General features: G+C 34.9%; 1 protein-coding gene across 47 annotated transcripts in view; it reads right to left on the bottom strand.

Moving 5' to 3' along the window:
- LOC145680198 (uncharacterized) overlaps positions 1 to 24,211 on the bottom strand; it is a 490,330-nt gene that overhangs the window by 415,572 nt on the left and 50,547 nt on the right. Inside the window, exon 4 of one of the 47 annotated variants that reach the window (XM_081750507.1) lies at positions 15,059 to 15,365. The exons of the other annotated variants lie outside the window; for them this stretch is intronic. Within the exon in view, the coding sequence (XP_081606633.1) occupies positions 15,134 to 15,365 (232 nt within the window). The 3' untranslated portion in view covers positions 15,059 to 15,133. Of the gene's footprint in view, positions 1 to 15,058; positions 15,366 to 24,211 lie in introns of those variants that run through there. 47 annotated transcript variants of the gene reach the window in all.

Below are 24,211 nucleotides of genomic sequence, written 5' to 3'. Positions count from 1 at the left end.
AGTGCAGTCTCTATAAGCCCGGTGCTCACGCACACTACACACAAAGAAGATGAAAGGGATTTGTTCTGCTCGTGAAAAAACGATTCACTCATTATTTCAAGTGAGAGGCAGAAAGATTATGATGGAAAAATTAAACTGCTTATGCGCTTTACAATTTATTAATATAAAAGCTATTATACGTTCATATAACTATTCGAAGAGTTTTCGAGAATGGTTGCGATCAAATCCATGAGAGAAATACAGACTAACAAAAGTTTGTGGTATTGTGAGCGGAGTAGTAATTACTGATTGCAGTAACTAGACATACTCATATGGATCGTTAAGGCCCAGAGTTACGACAAAGGGCCTTCTTTAGTATTATGGATAATTATTTACAGGAAAACCACCATTTGCTGCTCTTGTTTCAACTTGCAGAATTTTACCAAACCTAAAGTAAATGGTAAATTTCCACTTCAATAAGCAATTACTACTTTCATCTTTGGACGAAAGTATATAATTCATTGCAGAAGACTTGTTTCATTCACAAATACATAGTTTATAGATATATATATATATATTCAAGAATTTTATTTGAGATCAAGAATAAAATAAGACTTCTTTCTAAAAATGTGTTTATTTTCCCTTTAAAAAATCCAAAGCTCAACATAGATAAGGGTTGGTTAAGCAAAGAATGGGAAGTTCTAATTAAAAATTACGCACAACATTGGCACAAAACCAAAAACATCTGCGTGAGCTGGCAACCTTCCTCACGTGAACAAAACACTGCACAAACTGTAGGAAATTACAAATGAATGTAAGGAAATTGAGAACTATAAACTTAGATTTGAATAGTGTAGTATTGACATGATTATAAGTACAGTACATGGACTTCTTTGTTGAAAGAATAGAGCTAAATTATTCAATCGATTTATACGGCCTGAAAGTTTTACTAAGACCAAAGATTTTAAATGTGCAGAAAAAAAAAAGTTGACTGAATTTGTTATTTGTTCCTGTTTCTAATTAAAAAACAGCATTCAAGCAATCGTTTTCCATGGTATACGAGTAAAGGAACAGATTTAAAACTTAGTGCTTAATTACATTAGGGTTTTCAATGCAAAGTTTAAATTTTTTGTCATATTAAGTGTGTTGTCCAAAGAAGTAAGGATACATATTTCAAATCTGTAGGTAAGATGATACCAAAGTTCTTTGAATAAAAATTAACTCCAATTTTCGAAATATCAGTTGGTACGAAGGAAGGAAAGTCTAAAGATACAAAATGAATTTAGTTGAACGATATAAGAGAATGCACTAAAGGGTGATTAAGTTAGTCAAGCAAAACTAAAATTTTCTGAAAGGATTTGTGCTGAGGATGACAATAATCATTGGCCAAAACGGACACAGCTCAATAAATAATAGGATGTTTTTATGTAAGTACAGTTATGTCCAAAATGATTGTCGCATATCTATAAATATTCTGTTGTAGAAATATAATTTGATAATGATTTCCCCCTGTATATGTTAGTATGTGTATAATCGGCAAAGACATATATGTGGTAAATTTCATGTCAAAAGAGCAGTAAATAAGAACAATATAACGAAAAAAAAAAAACTTTCTTGTCCATTTAGTAACATTTTGTTTTACTCATTCTAATTTTCGTATTTATAATTCTTTTCCTATGAAATTTACCACAAATATACATTTTCCGATTATACACATAGTAACACTATTATAAGTACCCTGCAAAATCACTATCAAATTATATTTCCATAACAAGACAGTTACAGATATGCGACAATCATTTTGGACATCAGTGTACATACACAATAAGGGTAAGGCCAAACTGCTACTTAAATTGACAATTAGCTATTTGTCAGAAATAAGCTACAGTCCCTAAAATGTAACAACAATTCTTAACACGGAAACGACATTGCAAAGCTGACCATTCTCTATATTGTGTCCATCCGATTCTACACAGGAATCATTGGAGACATTAAATTTTTCTAACTTTCAAAAACTATGTTATCTTGTATATAATGGTAACATTTCATACCACCAATTGTAAACCAATTTCAAAAGACGTTTCATAAATTTATTTCATTCTATCCATTTGCCGAGCCGCTACATAAAAATAAATAACTTTTTTAAAAATTTTTTTTTAATATACTGGAAGAAACAATGGTCACAATTTGAACACGTTAAACAGTTTCACCAGGTCGAAGCTCCGTTTAATATGAACGTTACCAAAAAAGCCATAATGTTCCTGTATCATGACATTCAAAACACCGCCAACTTAAGTATCCAAAGGTATGGAACACGAAGTAAAAAAAACTCTTCTCATTTATACAAGGACAAGCATATGCAGCTTTTCATATTTGTACAGAAACAGTCAAAATTATATAAAATAATGCTTATTTTTCCGGACAGAAGGTGAAATAACATCAGGTGCCTTCCATTTCAACTCAGGCAAAAAAATATAAAATTGTACCATCACCATCTCAGATATTGTTGAAACTTTTTTTATAGCAACTAGACATGTTTTTAAGAGACCCATATTTTTTTGTTTTGTCGAAAAAAATTTTCCCGCCAAGTAATGGGCCATCAAAGACGGGGAGTACAATTTATGAATTGTAGAAGACATGGAAAATGGTCAACTTCGGAGCCTCACCATTCGGCTATGGAGACAGGTAGAGTTATAATTCTTGTTGTGGTATGTACATAGGGATATAAATAAACTATATTTTATTATAGTTTGGTTTGCGCATGCGTATCTTTTTGTACATAAATTAACAAATGAACGTCAATTTATCTGAAAAGTCGAAGTTTGCGAATTTTTTTCGAGCACTTCCGGTTCGAATTTTAAAATTCTGTTTTCACGGTTGGTAAGACCTAGTTACCCGCTTTCCGAAAAAAATTTTATATCGCTTCTGTAGTCAACCGTTTTGTCGCAAAAAATTCGAGAAATTGAAAAATTTTCAAAAATCGCCATTTTTGGGCGCCATTTTCTCGAAAACACCATTTTTTAAAATTCTGAAATTTTGTCAGATGTTTCAACTTTACCTGAATAATAAACACACCAAAGATCATTCTCGACCAATGCTTCATGGATTAACTGCAACCTTTTAAAGTTAGCGAAGTTTCGCTAATTTTGATGTCACAGTTAGCAACACTGGGAACAATGAAAGTGCAATGATTTGATGATGTTTGTGGTTCACATTCATTAAATGAAGAATAAATGGTTTTCTTGGCTGTTTTTTTATTATTTTGATTAAAAAGGCTCTCTGAAATAGTAAAATGAGCCTCCCTCTACTCCTCCGTTTTCTTAAACTGAAGTAATCTGAGGTGGAAATTACGATTACGAAACACACAAATTTCAAGTTCACTTACTTAAAATGGTCTTCGGAAACAAAATTTCACTTTTTTTTTTTTTTTTTTTACATGGACCAATCATTTGCTTGGTTGTTGTCTTCTTTGCTAATAGCATGTAACCGTGCAGATGCTCCAATAGATGTTGGTTCACTCATAACTCATCCAGGAGTGGATCTAGGGGGACGATTGCCGCCCTCCCCCCCAGAAAAAGAAACTCGCTTATTTATATATAAATAAAACCCATCCCAGAGTTTGGAGCTCTTAAAAGTAGCTCTAAGTAGCAGTATTACAACACCCCCCCCCCCAGAAGTCCGTCCTGGATCCGCCCCTGCGTAGCACATTGTCGATAGTCACAAAACACTTATTTTCACTTCTCTTATGCTCTTCTGGAAACCTGTACCCTGCTGAAGGTTCATGTGGAAGCATAAACAGCACTTCAACTTCACGTAATTCATGATTTATTCATAATATTTCTGCTACGCATCACTGGTTATCATACATATATGTATATAACAAAAGTTCCTTTTTGCAGATTTCTTAAATCTACACTTTGAATTGCAAAAGTTCGATTTTGGGGGAAGTATGAAGTTAGTTCATGGTGACCCGTTACTGCCATAAAAACTTCGCAATTTTCCGAAAGCCAAAGATGACTTCGTTGAATACCAGTTACCGGTCGCATACTTTCCCTTTTTTTCTTGCGGAAGTCGTCGAATTCAGTTCCAGGCAACAAAACGAGAGTAATACCCGGAGTTTGTACTTGCACTATACTCACGAATTCTCCTGCGGTTTTAGTGGGGACGCGGTAGCTCAGTGGTAGAGCGTTCACTTCCGGTGCTTGGGGTCCCTGGTTCAATCCCAGCTCGTGCCGTGTGGGCTTTGTGGTGGACAAACACCGTGCTCGTGGGTTTTCTTGGGGTTATCCCGTTTCCTCCCACTTTCTGCATTCCACCATTTCATTCATTTCTCATAATCACCGTCTCCTTTAGCCTAACCGGCATAAGCGTGGAACGTAAAACTTAAAGATTTGATTTCATTTTTTTCTTCTGCGGTTTTAATACTGTGTATTTGTTTTAGCCTAAGGCTATGGCGCGTTGCCACATTCTTTGCCCCCCCCCCTTCCCCACTACCGTCGCAGAGACCCTTGTATGGCCGGTTTCACTGCAAAACCACTGCTTTATCGGACCTGTCTGCATCTCGAACATCTGAAAGCGATTTTTAAAGTGGGATGCAGCACCATCAGAAATCACTGACACGGTTTGGGAAATTGTAGACACCTATTTTCACGTATTCAAACCTTTTTCTATAAAATATATTTTCGCTTTTCTTCGAGTATGTTTAGAATCTTGTCTATGACTATGAGTACATGAGCCGAATCGTGTGTTTTATCGTCGTTTATTACAACAAAACTGTCAATTGTTTCATATTTCGGTGATAACTCTGAATTTCACTTTGCAGAAAAACAGTCCAGTTTTCAACGAAGTCCACATGAAGTAAAATAGAATTTGTATCTTGAAATTTTATACGGTGGTCTTCGGTAGCAATTGATTCTCTTTGGATTTTCTTGATGTAGTCATGAATTACAATTCTTACAGTTAAACCGGCAATGTACGATACGAAAACAGAAAGTGGCACAGTTTTTTTTTCTTTTTTTAACGAGATTATTATTCTCCCATATGGCATGCGTAACCACTTTCATTTTCATCAGGATCAATAATTAAAGACACCACACTTATTTCTTCCACTCCAGGACATTCGCCACATTCTTGTAGAAGACAGCTGTCATTTTCTACGGATCATACTACTAAAGGAAATAGGTCACTCATGACAGCTTCAATACAGGTTGCACCTTTGATTTGCAGCAACGCAGTAGCAGCTAACTTAAAATTTGCACAATACACACACACAAATAACACTTCCCTCGCAGGTTGCGGACTGACCCACTTTAGTCGAATACTCTAAAATTCCGAGTGACCCATTCTTATGTTGGGATTGTTCTGTTTAAAACTTCAGTAAATTTCTTTGGAACGCGTAAGAAAACGTTTCGACTTTTTTAACTTTTTGTCATTTTTCGATCACTGTAATGACATCGCACTTAATTGAGACTTTGTCTGGAGCATTCCAAATCATACTGAGGTAATAGTTTAGGCCTTTTATAGATCATCAGAATTCATTGGATGGCCATTTCAAGTAAACTTAAAATTTGTGTGTTTCGTAATCGTGATTTCCACCTCAGATTACTTCAGTTTAAGAAAACGGAGGAGTAGAGGGAGGCTCATTTTACTATTTCAGAGAGCCTCTTTGTTCAAAATAATAAAAAACCAGCCAAGAAAACCTTTTATTCTTCATTTAATGAATATGAACCACAAACATCATCAAATCATTGCACTTTTATTGTTCCCAGTGTTGCTAACTGTGACATCAAAATTAGCGAAACTTCGCTAACTTTAAAAGGCTGCAGTTAATCCATGAAGCATTGGTCGAGAATGATCTTTGGTGTGTTTATTACTCAGGTAAAGTTGAACCATCTGACAAAATTTCAGAATTTTAAAAAATGGTGTTTTCGAGAAAATGGCGCCCAAAAATGGCGATTTTTGAAAATTTTTCAATTTCTCGAATTTTTTGCGACAAAACGGTTGACTACAGAAGCGACACAAAATTTTTTTCGGAAAGCGGGTAACTAGGTCTTACCAACCGTGAAAACAGAATTTTAAAATTCGAACCGGAAGTGCTCGAAAAAAATTCGCAAACTTCGACTTTTCAGATAAATTGACGTTCATTTGTTAATTTATGTACAAAAAGATACGCACGCGCAAACCAAACTATAATAAAATATAGTTTATTTATATCCCTATGTACATACCACAACAAGAATTATAACTCTACCTGTCTCCATAGCCGAATGGTGAGGCTCCGAAGTTGACCATTTTCCATGTCTTCTACAATTCATAAATTGTACTCCCCGTCTTTGATGGCCCATTACTTGGCGGGAAAATTTTTTTCGACAAAACAAAAAAATATGGGTCTCTTAAAAACATGTCTAGTTGCTATAAAAAAAGTTTCAACAATATCTGAGATGGTGATGGTACATGCTCTGCCTGAATTGAAATGGAAGGCACCATCAATATCTTCACGCCCTTAACAGCACAAGAAAGAAAGAAAACAAAACGTACATCGTGTATATTGTGAAACTTCTGAAAAACGAAGCCTGTCTGACTACGGTATCCTCTGCAAATTTAGTTATTAGTTTGTCTTCACTTATTTTTTACCTTAATCTCACTAATCTCCAGGGGCTGATTTCTTATATAACTACCAGTCCTGTAATACTAATGCAAAAGTTCCAAATTATTGTACAGTTTGTATATACAGCATAAATATTATGGCAAATTAGAAATATCAGCAACGGTGCTTGAAAATGGATTCTACTATCATTCCAGTACTTCACGACATTTTACGACTTGTAAAAAACATTTTGAAAGACTACTAGTTTTAAGAAATAGCCCCCACTTCTTAAATCGGGCTCTCTGTGTTATGATACCATCAATGAAAAGACGAAGTGTGTTCAATCATCTATTGTACTACAGGATAATAGAATAGCTTTGTGGTTCATGTACATGCGAACTACTTCCATTCTATAAAGCTAATTTGTGCTTGACACACAACACACAGATGATTATGGGATAATGGCCACAAACGAAGAAAATGTACCTTGGCTAATTAATATGGAGTGGGACCACATTAACCTACAAACATGCTTGGACTCATCGTGAAATTGAGACATACAAGTCATGAATGGTTTTCACAGAAATATTGTACTATTTCTCATGCATTTCAGCAGTCCATGCCTTTAGCAAAGACGGAAAAAGATATCTGCTCTAAAGTCTGAGCTCCAGAATTAACCATACGTATTCAACAACGTTAAGGTATGGGACGGACTGGCTCAAGGAAGATGTATAACATCCCGATGTTCATGAAACCATGCTTCAACAGTCTCAGCAGTATGAATGCCTCAGAAGATGATGCATTGCCATCTTCGAAGATCGAGTCACTGGCCACCAAAGGATACACATGGTCCTTAAAATGTTCACACAATCAGCAACAGTAATGTGTTCTAATCAAAGGAATCGCCGAATTATGAAATTACGTAATTTACAGAAACCACATCTTAATGTAATCTGCCACAACTGTAGCAACTTTAAAAAAAAAATCCATAGTAACTGTTAAATTTCAGTATTAATGATTAAAAACTACATGTTTGTCAATGTATGAAATAAAGAATGGTTTTCAAAGTCTTGCTGTGTTATGAACCCTCTATTACATTTTACACAAAAGAATGGTTTCCCCATTTCATGCACTTGTGTATGTCGTTTCGGATTTCCTTTACGATTAAAACTCTTTCCACAGACTTCACAGGAGTAGGATGTTTCTTTATTATGAATAGACAAGTGTCTGTTGACTTCTGAACGTCTTTTTTCACTACTGCCCATTAGGTTACCTTCCAACCTGACAAATTTGGCAACATCTGAAGCGGAGCGGGAACTGAAAAGTAAAAACATTGATGCATTCACTTTATTTACTTATTTTTATTTTCGACTAGCAGCGTTCACCCCGCTTCGCTGCGGTCACCCCGGAACGCAATAAACGTTGTTACTTAGATAATTTTTACTTTTTCGCTTTCAAGTGATATGATAAAAACCATAGAAGATTGCAGTAAATGTTAACATTATATCGCCTGTCATTTATGTTAACCCGCCCCGCTTCGCTGCGGTCACCCCGGAACGCAATAAACTTTGTTACTTAGATAATTTTTACTTTTTCGCTTTCAAGTGATATGATAAAAACCATAGTAGATTGCAGTAAATGTTAACATTATATCGCCTGTCATTTATGTTAACCCGCCGAGTGACACGGTCATGCGGGTTGCATATAAATACGTTTATTTTTACCTATGATGAACTAACAAAGGATTTGTACGTTATGGACACTTGAATGGTCAATTATCTCAAGACACTGGTAATTAAAAATTAAAGTGATATGATAAAAACCATCTAGGGTCCAAATCCTAATAACCCCCCAAAAATGAAAGAAATTGGTTCAGCCGTATTAGCGTGATGAGGGAACAAAGGATTTGTGCGTTCTCTTTTATATATATATAGATATCTATAGTATGAAATGCTCGAGAACTTTTTTTTAACAGTTACAACTAAGTAATTGTCCTGAATATCCGAAAACTTCAGGCACTCTTATGAAGCTATGGCATTGACTTTTAATATTCATTGTGACTGCGCTATAGTGACAAGTTCATCTATTTTCGTACAACCTTTCTTGGGTTATAATGATTCGATTGCAGCGCCGACGTGTGGTAGGAAAATGAACTTAAAATTATATCAAATGAAGTAATGAACAGAAATAGTTCTGCAATCTTCCTCTTTTTTTTCTTACCTAAATATAAATATACTTAAAAACGAACCTAAAGTGTAACTTACTTCAAGCAAAGCTTTCCGTAATATAAGAACGTTCTTATAGTGCATCTGAAATCTGGGTCCCATTTTCTTCAGTAACATCTTAAAAGTACTAAACCGGACGCAGGTTCCTCTTTCTTGTGAATATCGTATACAAGAATTTCGGGAGACCCAAAAATGGATCGAAAGATTGCGATCTTGGCCAATAATTAGTTTATGGATCAAGGGCCACAACATTTCTGAACGGCCCCTAAATCGAGTTTTCGTATTTTCTACAGAATAAGCACATCATACTGAGTTAAGGAATAGTTTGGGTTTGGCTACACTACATGTAGTTCTCCAGATATATGGCCTACAAGAAAATTCTTGATTGAAATATATTGGATCTTTTGATTCAATAAAACAGAAAAATCCAAACGCCTCGGAAACTGTAGAAACATTTTTTTTTTTAAATTTTATTTTACGGAATCTCGTGCTGTACTGCTAATATCATAACTAGTCTTTGATTTTTAATCGTTCCTGTAAGATAGTAGCGAAATTCCCGAAAGCAGCGGATTATTTATCACATTTCAACAAGAGGCTTCTTTGAAAAAGTACGATGCACCGATTAAATGTTAACATAGAGTTTGAAAACTCTGTCCATCTTCTAGCGTAGATATCGAAATGAATTCTTGAACACTGTAGATTCACTTACACAATGATTGTAAAAATAAATATTCACTAACGTGTGTGAAATACGCATTTTTATACTTTGCAGAAAACTCCACGAAAAGCGACCTCCGTACCAAGCTAGTTTCTATGTTACTGTTATATGAATTGAACTGAGAATAATAGTTTTTTTTTTTTTAATTGCTGTCAATAATTTGACTAAAGCAAAAATAATATAGGTAATTTTATCCGCTCTACTGTTTTTCTAAAGTTAAAATTGTCATCTCATCTGTGATCTAACCTTCCTTTGTCTTTATTTAGGAAACAGTCTTCAATTCTGATGAAGACCGATTCTCACACACACTTTCATTGCTGGAAAAGTATAAATGTATACACTACACTGAGGGTCTTCAAAAGGACATATAATATAGTTTTCCAGTTACTACCTGTCTCATTTCCCAGATCTTTTATATTCTTCATTGTCTTTTAAGTCATTCGCCGAAATTATATATTTAAAAAAGTAGTGTTGAGCTTAGGAAACATCATTAAATTTTAATTAAAAAAAAAAACTCGATTTTCTCGAAAACTACGCACAGAATTTGCATTTATTCGCATCAATTTGTTCTGCCCAATTGATTCGGACATTTTTTTTTTTTTTTTTTTTTTTGTTACTAGCTGAACCCACGCTCTCTATGGGGATTCCATATATGTGCATTACTCTCCCTGTCATTCCTCACAACATCTGTACATGTCCCTTTACAGAGATAAGTGAAAAACGTCTTGATAAAAATCGGTAGGGAAGATTTTTTCGATTATTTTTCAATATCTCGCACCGTTTGAAAGATTTCAGCCTACTTCCGGTTGGAGTTTCTAATTCATGTATGATCAACCTTTTCTTTCTTCTTCCATGCAGTATGTAATAAGCAAATACATTACACACAAATTAATTATAATGTCAGTGATATATGGTGTTCATTGAGCAAAACACTCCAAACAATAAAGATTCATCTTAGAATGGAGAAATGGTTATTCTTCGCTTTTATCATTTGGCCATGAAAAAACGCCTGAGAGATACTACTCCCATATACAACTGTGTGATGTTGGAATGCAAAACACGTAGAATATCATGCTTCACTTTTTTTTCTAATTTCAACATTTTCAATGTACCCCTAAAAATGCAATAAAGAAATAACGGCCATGTTTCTTAAATATTCAATTAGAATCGAACAATTTACACAAAATGTGCAATCGATCAATGAAAATGGGCATCTTCCTAGAGCTTGTGGTTTCCAAGATATCACTGTCAATAGAATTGGCCACAAAGATACGAGGTGTGTTTTTTAAGTAAGGTCCGTTTTGTTGTAGACACTAGTAGTTCACGCGCATACCGCAACGAGCGTATGCGTCGTGTACCGGCATGGTTGAGAGGTATGATATAAGTGTTTGAACAAACTTGGCAACTATGTCGAAAAATAGAGTAAGTATGTACTTTCTGAAAATACATTTACTTTTTTGAAATAACCTTTCGTTGTGTACTTATGTTCAAACGGACCTTACTTAAAACACACGCCTCGTATAAACATTTCTTGAGCACAAACTTATAACCCTAGCATTTAATATATAGGTACATTACTAGTATTGTAGAATGTTAGGTCCAATTTTCTGCCTATTAAGGAATTACGTGAATAAGAACAAAAGAAAGAAGATACGAGTAGCACCGTTGCTCAGGGCAATAACAGTCCAGAATACAAGGTGAGAATAATTTCTCTCTTTCTTTCCCTATCCAAAGAAAGTTAAAACTTGCAGATACACACACACACACACACTACAAGTACGCACTTTAGCCATGAGACTACAAGGGAGCCTTGACAAGACTATCCATCACCTCCTCGGGTCCGTAGTCATGTGAGTTTGCGAGAACAACATCACTTTCCTAGATTTTCTCAGATTCTCCTCCTGTTTCTTGCCTACTTTCACATCATCAACTTCTCCGTCATCATTTACTGACATTACTTATCCCATCTCCTTAGCCCAAAAAGCATAATAGAGTAAAGGATGCTATTTCATAAAGCTTTGCAAGTTATGAAATTCAAACACAGTCAAGTACTTAATTCTCTCTCTTATTCATTCATTATTTACATAAAACACTTAGTACAGAAGTCAAATTTACACACAATAGTTAAAAAACACAGTAAAAATAAAGCATATCTGAACAATTCACACTGCAAAACATTCTCACTTTATATTATCTTTTGCTCTGTGAATGTTTTTATATTGTTTTCATGCAATTACAATTTTTATTTCCCAGCAAATGCGTTTTTAATTGTACTAACTCGATAAACACCACACGTTTTCTTCTAGTTCAGCTATACTGACAGGACTGTTCAATAACTTGCGCCAACACACGCTTTTTATAGCTGACATTACAAAAGAAAAAAATGCCACCTCAAGTGTCATACAGCAAGAACATGCAACAAATTTATCCTTCGGCTGTAAACCTGTACCTTTATGAACATCCTATTGTGGTATTATACTGTGAAGTCTTTCTATATTCGCACTTTTAGTTTCATACAAAATTCCCAAGCAGCCAACTTACACACTACTGAAGAATTACATTACTTGGCACAATAAAGCATACAAGTCAACGTGAGTAATGACAGGTTTCTTCTTTCAGTACAAAATTAAATTAGACATGCCACAAAAGTCTCAAAAATTAGAAGCATTCTCAGTATGTGTACTGAGATTAAACTTCGCGTATTCTAATCTCAGTAACCATAACGTTACTTTTTTATTTTTTTTAACGAAAACTGCAGGATGAATGAATATAGATTATTGAATAACGATTTTAAGTTAAGCGTAGATAGTATTATAACGGTAGGGACTTTGCCATATACACAGTGAAACCCGCCTTGACCACATTAAAAAGAGATCAACTTAGATGAAACAGATGTATTTTGAAACCAAAACTATTGTATATCGCGTTATAAGAACTTCTTATGCAGATAACAGTTTGTATTTTATAAATAAGATGTAATACAAAAAGGATTTTTTTCTAAAATACACACATCGTATGTATTAAATCTTGTAAGTTTGCCATTCACTCACTACGGCTTAAATGTAATTTCAACACGCTAATTACCTATACAGTAATACACGTTCTTTACGGGTTTCTCTTCCTCAACTATGACTATAGAAGTCTCACCTATCTAACCACTGGAACACTAAAAGCAGCCCGAAAGAGCTACATTCGCCCTGTTAATGGATGGAAACTACCACGCAACGAGAAGAGAAACACTTGTTTCGTTAACCATATTCTTTTTGATTTTACCACTTTGCAATATTATTATGACTGACATTTGTTCTATATTTCCACCAAGCTCCTACTAGGAACAGGATGATTCGAACACGTGACGAAAATAAAAACCCATGGTTGTGTTACGAGGCCCCTTCATGGCGAAATTAAAATACCGCTAATTTTACAGTAATTGTTATATCTTCAAATAAATATAGATAATGGAAAAATGGAACAAGAGCTCGCTAGACAATACTATTTTACATGTGATACCGTTACCACGACTCACTTATCTGCTTTCCATTTCCAGCCATTTAGAAAATCGGCATATCTTTTCGCGTTCATAAACGGCTGCAAACGGAAAGCTACTAGGTGATTCGTGATAATGGTATCTAAAGCAAGATAATATTGTCTAGCGTGGCCTTGTTCCACATTTCGATGATCTTTTATTAATTTGAAGATATCACATAATTACTGTAAACTTAGCGGTATTTTATTTCGCAGTGATTAGGCCTCTTAAGAACCTACGGTTCTTAGTCCTTTTGTGTTTTTGATATACTACTACTACTTCTGTAGCCTGCTATGTGCAAAGTTTAATGCCCCCACCGTCTGTTACTACCTATACCTATCCTTTCCTCGTCCGGTTTTCTACGAAACATTTCTTACTTCCTCGTATTTCAACTTTTTCAGTATTTAACTTTTTGCTTCTACTTTTCTTTTGTTTACATTTTTCAGCTGAATATCCACTTCGACCAGCACAAAGTTATGATGAGAGATGTCGGCCCCGGAAAGGTATTTACGTAGTAAATTTTGGTCAATACGAGATATTTTGTTTCCCACGATATTTGTCAAAATTCCTCACATACCACGAAAGTTGTAATGTTTGCTGAGTTTTGAAATTTTAAACAATTTACGAACTAGTGGAGTGTTCTTAAGAAAACCTTAATAACTCCTGATTGCGATTATTTTCGAGTAAACTATTCTCAGCTTTTATTTCAACAATCAAACTTTAAACAGATGTTTTAGAGCTTTATTCTTTTGTTCCTAAAGGGTGTTCTAAAATGTGTTTTCACCAGTTTATTATTACACGTACAATATATGAAGCTTTTACTATGCTCACACAGGGCCAGCCCTAGGCAATTTGCCGCCCCGTGCAAACGTATCCTTCCCCCCCCCTTTCCCCAGAAAGAACATACCGTAAAAGCTACCATCTTAAGTAACGCTACCCCAGCATGAACAACGAAGGAGAGGGAAAATGAACTCCCATAAGAAAGGCTTAAACACTACTAATATAATCTCGTTGTGTCTGTTTTTTTCTTTAAATAATAATCAATTATGTTAGTGAAAGATAATGCAAACACACTTGCAGAGGAAAGATGATGATCCTTTTTATATAATTCAATATCGAGCTTCAATATCAGTTTGCAGTTCCAGTGCAACTAGCTCTTTTATCTTTATTTCTTGATTTTCCTTCTACATCTGTTAAGGTTCGTTTAAAGGGACAAGTTTTGTCGATAGATGGCAGTACAATCTTCTTATCTTTTCCATGTATTTTTTACCTTTCACGAAAATTCACGATATCTGTTACAAATTTCAACTTACAGACTTTAAATTTCTAGGAAAGTAACTTAATAATCTATCGAAGGCAATAATCTGTGCCGATTTTTTATTTAGAATTTTCTTCATTGTTGAAATGGCTTGATTGTTGAAATGGATATCAAAATCTTTAACAATAGAACTGTTTCAACAATGAACAAAATTCTAAATAAAAAATCGACACGGATTGTTCCCTTTAATAGGTTATGAAGTTCCTTCTCTAAAAATTTGAAGTCTCTACGTTGAAATTTGTAAAAGAAATTGTACATTTTCCTGAAAGGTAAAAAATACATGGGAGATATACGAAGACTGTAGTGACATCTATCGGCAAAACTTGTCCCTTTACACTAACCTTAAAATGTTTCCACCTTCAATTAATAAGGAACTTGTTTGTGACAAAGACAAGACTAGTTTTTATATCAAAACTGTGATAACGAACTAAATGGAACAGCTGTTTGCTACTATTCCAGAAATGAGTTATTGTATTTAACAATAATAAAGCAAATTCATACTGGGATTTGTTTGACCATTTGCTTTAGTACTGTCCATGTGACCTTAAACTTATGCGACCTGAACATGATTTATGTATGAAGTATTCCAACAGAAGGTCAGTTTAGTAAATTTAAGTACCACCATCATGAAGTCTGTTTCCCCACAAGACATATTTATTTTAAATAATATTGTTATGACAGATTTTGCACCCCCTGCAATTGCATGTGTTGCACATATGATAGAGCCAGCCCTGTGCTCACATAAATTTATTGGACATCCACACTTTTATCATCAACACTTCTAAATCATCATCTGATGCATCATTACTTTATGTCGCTTCAAACTATTCTTCTGATTGAAACTTTTCCTGCACACATCACATACAAAGGGTCGTTCTCCCGTATGAATGCGAAGATGTCTCTTAAGAAAATAGGTGCCACTAAACGATTTGGAACAGAAATAACAATCGTATTTCTTACCACTCTTGCTCCTTAACACATCCTCTATAGATGAATTGAAACATACATAGGAGCTGAAAGGAAGAAGGAAAAATTCAAATACTTAACTGAACTGGGAGATGGGGGGAAAGATTTGTTTTAGATAGTTTAGAAATTGAAAGCACATTTATAGCATATTGATTGAATTCAAAAGGATTTTTTTTAAGTATCTTTTACAGATCAACAACAAACTGAAGGAGGAAAACAATGTTTTCACTTTTAGTTCGTGCAATAAAAACGAACAAACGAGACACCCCAGAGGAAAAATAGGAATATGGCTAAAGCAAACTATAGTTTCAATCCGATCTGTGGGAGCTACTCTAATAAGAGTAAATCCATAATATATTCTTTAACCCTGCAATACGCGCGCGGATTTTTGTGACGTGGATAGTTGCGCGGGCTACCACTGTAGCCCATTTGTTTTTATATTATTATGGTTAGCTTTGTTAATATTTCTGTCTTTCTTGTAGAGAATTGTTTTTATAAACTCTTTTAAGGGTTTTATACACAATTTGAGAAATACGTTCATTTTGAAAGCTATGTATATACAAAGAAAACCAACAACTTGATTTTTTCAAAAGTAATACAGGAATGAGACTCTAAAAGTTATTTGTATTTATCAATAAATGGACCAATCTGGCGCATTTTAAACTTCCCTTCATCTTAAACATATGTGTTAGAATTCTTTAAAAATTAAATATAATTTTTCAAAAATTTTACAAATATTACAAATAAACGTATTATCCATAAAACATATACATTTTCAGCATAATGAGTTTCTGATATCAAAGTTTGATTACGATTTTGGATAATTTTACATATGATATTTACACTCATATATTTTTATTTTATGTTTCCGTATTCATGTTCTTCTAAGCATGGTCTGCACATAAGTGGTGAGTGGTCAATGCACACTTTCCTTCAAGCATTGACCACTCATCAAAAGCATCAAAATGTCAATAAGGGCAAGTACAATCTCGTTTGTAAGTTTTGCATTACGGTTAAGTACAAATCTCAATCTAACACTGTCAATGAAAATATTGGTAAAATCAACCTTAAGTCTCAAAATGTTTCCATCTAAAAGCACTTCTAGATATTCAAGCTCCGATAACGCAGGCTCTCTCAATGCGTTCGCAACGCGTTTCTATGACTCATGCGTACGCTTGAAATACGCTGACCATGTATTTAAATGTGGATGGCTAATCAATGCGCTGCAAAAGCGAAAGCAATAAAAACGCCCAGAATACGTCGGCTTGAGCGTATTTGGTGCGTTTCGAAACAAAAGACTGCCTGCTGTTTCGGAATAGAAAGACGTGTTGCCAGGCAAGGGGATTTTAGCACAAAACAGCTGCTTGGCAGATGCTTTGTGCATAGTATTGGAACTCTGTTATTATAAAGTATGTGCCTGTATAACAAAAGAAAATTTACAAAAAAACAAGGAAATTCCGAAAAAATAGCTAATCACAGAACAATCTATGTAACACAATAGGGTTATTTCTCGTGATTCGCACGAATGAGAATAAGGGTATGGCAGTAAGGTTTGGAAACCCTGACTGGCTCACAGTATGATTTATAACTCTAGCGAAAGTAAAATTACTGAATAGCCACCTGGCTAGCGTTCGCTGTGGGTAACGCATCGGAAACGTATCCTTGTATAGCCATACACTAAAGAAAAATATTGTACAGACTTCATACAACATAAACGGTTTCCCTATCGCGAGCGTCAATTGTCATAAGGATCTCGAAATCACTTTTGACACAAAACTAACTTTCACAGAACATACAAACACTATCACTATGCGTTCAATGCATCTCCTAGCACTTCTGTACAGATCAACATAAAAACGGAACATCTATTCCTTAGCAACTTTCTACAAAACAATAATTTCTCCTAAATTGAAATATTGTTCACCTATCTGGACAACGACAGCTCCTTCAAACCTATCCCGGCTATACTCAGTTCTAAACTCCTTCCTTGCAATAGTATGCTTTAAAGTGATGACAAAACATGAACTGTTACAAACACTAAATATTCAACTACCTGATACTCGTTATAAAACCAGTGATCTCAAGTATCTGTATAAGCTCACACATGGTCAACTCAGGTCCGAAACGCTACTCTCAGAATTGTATTTCCTAACTCCTCTCAGACAATCCGTAAGTACGACCTCTACAGACTTCCTAAACTATACAACGAAATGTCACATACACTCATAGACATATTTAAACGGCGTGACAAACATCTTGGCATTTGAAGGTGGCGCTCCAAGTTCCCTTTAAACGCTGCTAGCAAATGAGAGGCATCCCCTGTCACTGATTAAGCTGTAGTTTGTTTGCTTAGCCATAGCCACACCCCTTTACCACTTGGCAACGTCGTGCCAAAGCTTGGGTTTTATTCGTTTAGCTGAAATGTCAAGATATTTGTCACAGGTTTTAATTCTAAAGCTGCATATAACTCTGCACTACAACGTCATTTTAGTGAATTAAGTTTAGTCAGCTATTGTCAACCTTTCTTGTTATCACCCACATCTTGTTATTTTGTTATTACTATTATTATTACTGCATTATGTTTCATCTTTTAGATCTGTTAGATACTCCAGTGTAAACTGGCGTTTAGCTGTATCTGGAATTATGTTCGTAAATAAATAAAATAAACATGATCATGCTAAAACTAATTAACAAAAACCATACTTCACATGCACGTGCGCAATCTCAATAAAACACATCTCAAACGTTCCACCTTCTTTTCTTGCATCCTCTCGTCGATCCAATGCCAAAACCGCGAATGTGCTAACTTAGACTTTGAGTTGAAAGCATTTTAATATTCAACTTATCTCGAAAAATCAGTATATAGACTTAGGTACATCTTTTAAGAATTGACGATAACTTCTAATATAGCTAGTCAATTTCACAAATGGGATTTTGTTATATTATAAGGATGAAGTACAACCGCAGCAGTGGTTATCTTCTTCCATAAATTACACAATTCCTGTTTTTTTATATCATATCTTAGGTTTCCAATTCTCCTATGGACACACAGGCCCTTAGCCAGCCAAAAAATGTAGGGGGGCCCGATCCAACCATATGATAGTTCATCACCATATTATATTTCTTTTGCAAGCCTACTGTAAAAATTTTAGGGGGCCAACAAAAATTTAGGGCCTGTGGACACATCCAAAAGGGTTAGATCGGATGATTGTGGTGATTACTTAACAGGCTCTCTTCACAATCCTGCATTTGTATTTATGTCACTCAACCAGTGGCATATTGCAATTTGTTCCATACTCTACAGCCACCCTGTTGAGGAGTGATTCTCAAAACTGCAAGGCACAGGCTACTGAAATACAGTTTCCTAAAAGTCGTCACATTTCCATTCATTATAACTTTGTTAAGGATCAGCTTGGATACTCAGTACAGACTTCAGTTCACTAAAATATACATTTTCAAAAATTTCTCGGCAACACTGTATGTTTGCCTGTCGTAATATTCGTTAACGATGCGGATCAATTTCAAATTATGGAAACGATTTTGCACTGATTTGTTTCCCGAATAGTCTTCACCCAAACTTTTTTTCTTAATACTTAGGTATATGTAAATCAACGATGTGGTTACACAAGAGCGTAATACCAATTTTAAATACAGTAAAATTATCATCAGAAGTAGCTATGAATACCGACCGTATAGGTTCTTTGGGTCAGTAACTTCTGAAAGATGTCAAATTAATCTATGAAGTAAACCTCTACAAGTTGCCGGAAAATCTGCTCAGTAGCTCAAGTGGTAGTGTGTTGGCTTCGCATTCAGGAGATTGTGGGTTCGATTGCCGCTAGGGTTTTCCCTGTCCTACCAGGCAAATGCCGGGATGGTACCTACTACACAGGCCCTGGCCGATACTTTTCCAAATCCTTTCCATTGTTGCTGTTGTTGTTGTTGTTAGATATCCAGTATAAAATGGCCTCTCAGCTGTACCTGGTGATTGTTAAATAAATAAATAAATAAATTTGTTCATTCTTTCCAATCTTACATAATAATAACAACAGCAGATTAATTGGTTTATTACAGTTCAACAGAGACGTAAGTTGCGAGGCCATTTGTTTCCGTCACGATAAGACCAACGGCCGACAAATGCAGCTCATTTAAAAAGGATTGTAAAAATAAAGAAAAGGAAAAAAAGAAAATAGTTGAACTGTCAATTTGACAAAATAATAGAATAAAATAAGATCTGGAAGAAATTAAATCAAAAATCGTGAAGAAACTAAACGTAAAATATAAAATATTTAACAAGAAAATATAAACAGGTAATATCTTGAAGTGCATAGTGTATATCCAGACCCGTATTTACATGTTGTGCGCCCCTGTGCTCTAAATAATTTGCCGCCCCTGCACAAAATTTGCCGCCCCTTACCGAAAACGACCAATATTAGAGTTGAATTCACAGTTTTTGGGGTGGTTGAGATGAATAGTGACAGTTTTAATCCAATTCAACTTCAAGGTCATACTCCACTTCCCAGAGTGGGAGACGAGATTTTTAAAGTAATCGAAAACGACAGATATTACCTAGTGTTGAATTCATAGTTTCCGAGGTCGCTGAGTTTAATGGTATCAGTTTTCATGATATTCAAGTTCATCCTCACCCCTTGGGGTGGGGGTGGAAGAGGATGATTTTTTAAAAAAATAATTAGATAAGTTAGCTAATTAGTAACTACTGTAATTAGAGCGAATTAAACACATTAACATATTTTCTCCCTCTTCCGCGGGACTCTGCGTGTTGCTAGTTTTAAATATTACTTTATTGTGAATCTTAAAAAGAATTCGAAAATTCTGCTGCCCTGTGCTCGGGCACAGAATAGCACTTACCTAAATACGGACCTCTGTATATTTAATTGTTCGGCAAACGCTTGTATCCAGAAATAGCCAAGTCAAGTTGTTGCAGATTACGAAAGATGTTACTGTAATTATAATTTTTTTCAAATTCAACACGGTACTTACTTACAAAAACACTAGAATACACTCCTTAGTCTTTTAATCCGTTTTTACAAGGACGATACAAATTTACATTGTGTAACATGAATCCGTTCATCACTTGTTGGTAGTTCCCTGCAAATATTACTCCTAACAAAAATGCTTGCAAATCGTTAAAAAAAAAAAAAAAAGGTATGTTAACAATAGCTCAGGAAATCGTACTAGATTACCACTTCGGCGAGGTATTTTGGACACGCTGTAAGTTTTACTGAGAATAGGCGCAGTGGTGATCAGTTCACGTTGAAAATTAATATAAAAAACAAACCCGTAACCTTCTGCATCGGGTCCTTTGGCCCCCTGAAGTAATAATAAACAATTTCTAGAGAGATTTGCAAAGAAATGAAGAAATGACGTATTTAACCGACTGTTCAATTTAGACACCCAATATACATGTACAAAGATCAATTTAGCACTGGCAGCATACAACTAAATTTGTTTTAACTAGTTCCCGGATTAACCTGAATTATTACGTTTACATATAATATGTAAAAATGGATTAACCCAAATTACTTCGGACTTTTTTTTTTTATTACGTTCAGATTTAGATTGATCTGAAATAACTCCTCGTGATATAGAATGATTGTGCCGAGCGGCTCCTTGCACTCGATGGAAACGTATTACTCTGTAGTTTGTTGATGTTACGCTATGTGGAGGTGTGTTACTGTTGTAACAACTGTATGCAGTTCTTCAGTGTTATCGCAGCCAGGGGGCGTTGGTTACTCTTTCTTTCTCGTGGTTTATAAAATCACATTTCTGCTTTACTTCTGTTCAATAACAAATACCTACTTTCTTTTTTAAATCGAAGATATCATTTTTTTTTTTACACATATTTCATTCTATTTTTACATTTATTGTGCTATTTTTAACTGTACCCTAATAACTCGGGGTGTCTAGAAGTTTCTTCAGCTGCTCTAACTCTAAATTCAGCTCTAAATGACAAACTAGAATTCGTAATGACAGGACACATTTATGAAAAGATTTAAAATATGAAACTGAATTTAAAGTTCTCTTAGAATTTTTCTGCACAAAAGGGACTGCTAAGTGGTTAATCCGATCAAGTTTCAACATACACATGTGGCCAAATTACACGTCACATTTCCACTAGACAAAGTTTCCACCAGTATATAAGGGGGGGAAAACTCCTACAATTTTCATCAAATTCTCCATATCTATCTAGAATTGTGTATGCTTCAGTTTCTCCTAACAAAAAATGTTCGTTAGCATCATCTGATAAATTAGTACGGAAAACACTATTACCTTTACCACTGAAGTTATTTAAACTCTCTCATGGGAGCACTTATCAAAATTAAATATAAAAGCAAGGGAACATATTATAAACTAAATTAATTCCCAAAAAAGGGGGAAAAATTTAATTTTTCTATTGTTATAATTATATTTAAGCAAGTAACTTTTCTACCATACTCCAGGAGAAACTTTCTTATTGTACAAAAATAAGAAGGAAAACAAGCTTTTCTATTCTAAGAAAGCAGCTAGTCAAAATTATAAGGTGTGTGTGTACGTGCAGCTCAAAACAGAAAACCATTTATTTCGTTATTCAGACAGTAAAAAACCAGTAGTTTCTTTAACAGTTACTTAAAAACGGGACTTAAGAAGCTCTTGCACGCACATTAATAGTACTTTCATGGTTCGTACATCTTCATAATGGCTTTCGAATAATATCACACTCATGTTTTACGATCCATAAGTTACGGAAAATTTTCCGAAATTTTCGTTATGAAAAGGCCTCAGAGATATATATAAATATCTGCCAAGTTCCATAAGCTATGGTTCAGCAGGTATGATATATAAAAATAAATCCGATCCATGTCTCGCATTCTGAATAATAATAATAATAATAATAATAATAATAATAAAAAGCTTACAAAGCTCCTGCTCCTACCCGAATGAACTTTGGTTCATAGTTAATACATCATTCTCTTCAGAGTGAAGCAGACTTCTGAATATTAGCACATACTATGTCGCGACCCATAAATTTGGGAAAATATCCAGTCATTTTAATTTCTTTTCATTAATTTCAGCACCCTGTTAAGAACTCAAAGATCAGATACCTACACAAACTGAAAACATTACGGATTATGCAATTGTTCGTACACCTAAGACGAGCTAGTTCACACAACTACTAACCGCACGTCAATGAAAATTGCCAAATATACAGAGACTACACGTCCTAGGCTATATATTTGACAAGTTTCATTGACGTGCGGTTAGTAGTCGTGAAGATACAGATTTTCGAATGACTTTTTGAGAAAGAAAGAAAGAGAGAGAGAGAGAGAGAGAGAGAGAGAGAGAGAGAGAGAGAGAGAGAGAGAGCGATAAAGGAAACAAAAATCTGTTCATATGTACATAATAGCTCGTTTAGATGTACGAATGATTGCATAATCCGCACTCGTTATGCAATAACGTCCTTTTCAGCAGCGAGGCTATATGAGACGCGGATCTACAGCTTAACGTGGGATCAGAACCGCATGAGCTCCCACCGAGAAACGAATCCGCGTCTCCCGCCCCGAAGAAGTGTAACCTAACTATATAGCCACGAGAGATTTCATGACCCGCACTTAAATTAAGTATATGCAAATACCAGTTGAATAACACTTTCCTGGAGCCATTTGGTGGAACATTGATTTTAGAATCGTTAAACTCCAAAACAATAAAGTCTGTAGCCTGTTATTTTATTATGTGACTTCATAATTTTTACTTACATTCTCAACATATTAGTTGCAATATATAAAATAAAGAATGACATGAAACTGCGAAATCTATAAAGTGTTTTGTCATATTTATACTGTCAAATACTAGACGGTAGTAAATACAGTGGAAGTAATACTTACAATAATTCCCCGCTCCTCAATGTAATATCCACCTGTTTCTAAACGTGCAGGAACCATTAACTGTCACTCTCAAAGCAATTCTTCTTGATATCAGTTGTGGACGCTCTACCGTTTGCAGACACTCGTGTACATAAAATCCAGGATTTTGCAAAAGTAGTTTTTAAGTTCAGAAACATGGGTAGATTTTAAGTTCAAAAACAAGTCACAATTCCAGAACTTGCGTCAGATTAATACGAAGAATGGTTTAAACACTTTCGCAAGTACCGCTTATTAATAAAATTGTACTTAAGTAAGTCACTGATCTACGTAGTATCCATTCCATATGGAACGGTACTTTCGCAATACTCTTCCTAAAGCTTACAACAGCAGCCTTTTCTCTCTCTCCTGAATTTTTAATCCAGAATTACTGCTGATCACACTTGGACAGATGGTAGATTACGTGCATAAGAAGTTAATTTTGATAATTACTTGTTGAACTGATCTGTGTTCACGTTACGCAAGAAAAATACACACACCTAGTGCTTCTATTGGTTTAGAATTTCCATTCACCTCTTGTTCAGACTACTACTCAGTGTAAGCACACATTCATTTTTTAAGTCCTTTAACTTTCGGTATCTAAGATCTAAAAATATGAGATAATTCGCCGCACTATTCCTCTCAAACCAAAGCATCAATACGTTCCTTTAGCAATCATTAACTAAGAACGAATTCAGAACATAAATGTGCTTGATCAAACGGAATCAAAGCAATTAGTATGCAATAAATTTTTATGTATTTTCTTTGTGAAATTAGTATTTCACTGTATTATCAATATACAAGTGCTAATCAACTAAGATTTGTAAAAACTGCCAGAAAACACTTAGATTCACACTTACCTGCTTACAAATAGCCGAGTCAATACATTCAGAATCCTACTATCCCTTCTGTTGTATGATTATGATTCTTCAGAAACAGCTTCTTACACACTATCATACAGTAATGTAAGTATTTCAATGTCCTCAAGTAGTCAATAC

The sequence above is a fragment of the Thermobia domestica genome, chromosome 3 (genome assembly GCF_964235325.1).
Source record: "Thermobia domestica chromosome 3, izTheDome1.hap1.1, whole genome shotgun sequence".
NCBI classification, from domain to species: Eukaryota; Metazoa; Arthropoda; class Insecta; order Zygentoma; family Lepismatidae; genus Thermobia; species Thermobia domestica.
This window is presented reverse-complemented; position numbering and strand designations above follow the sequence as displayed.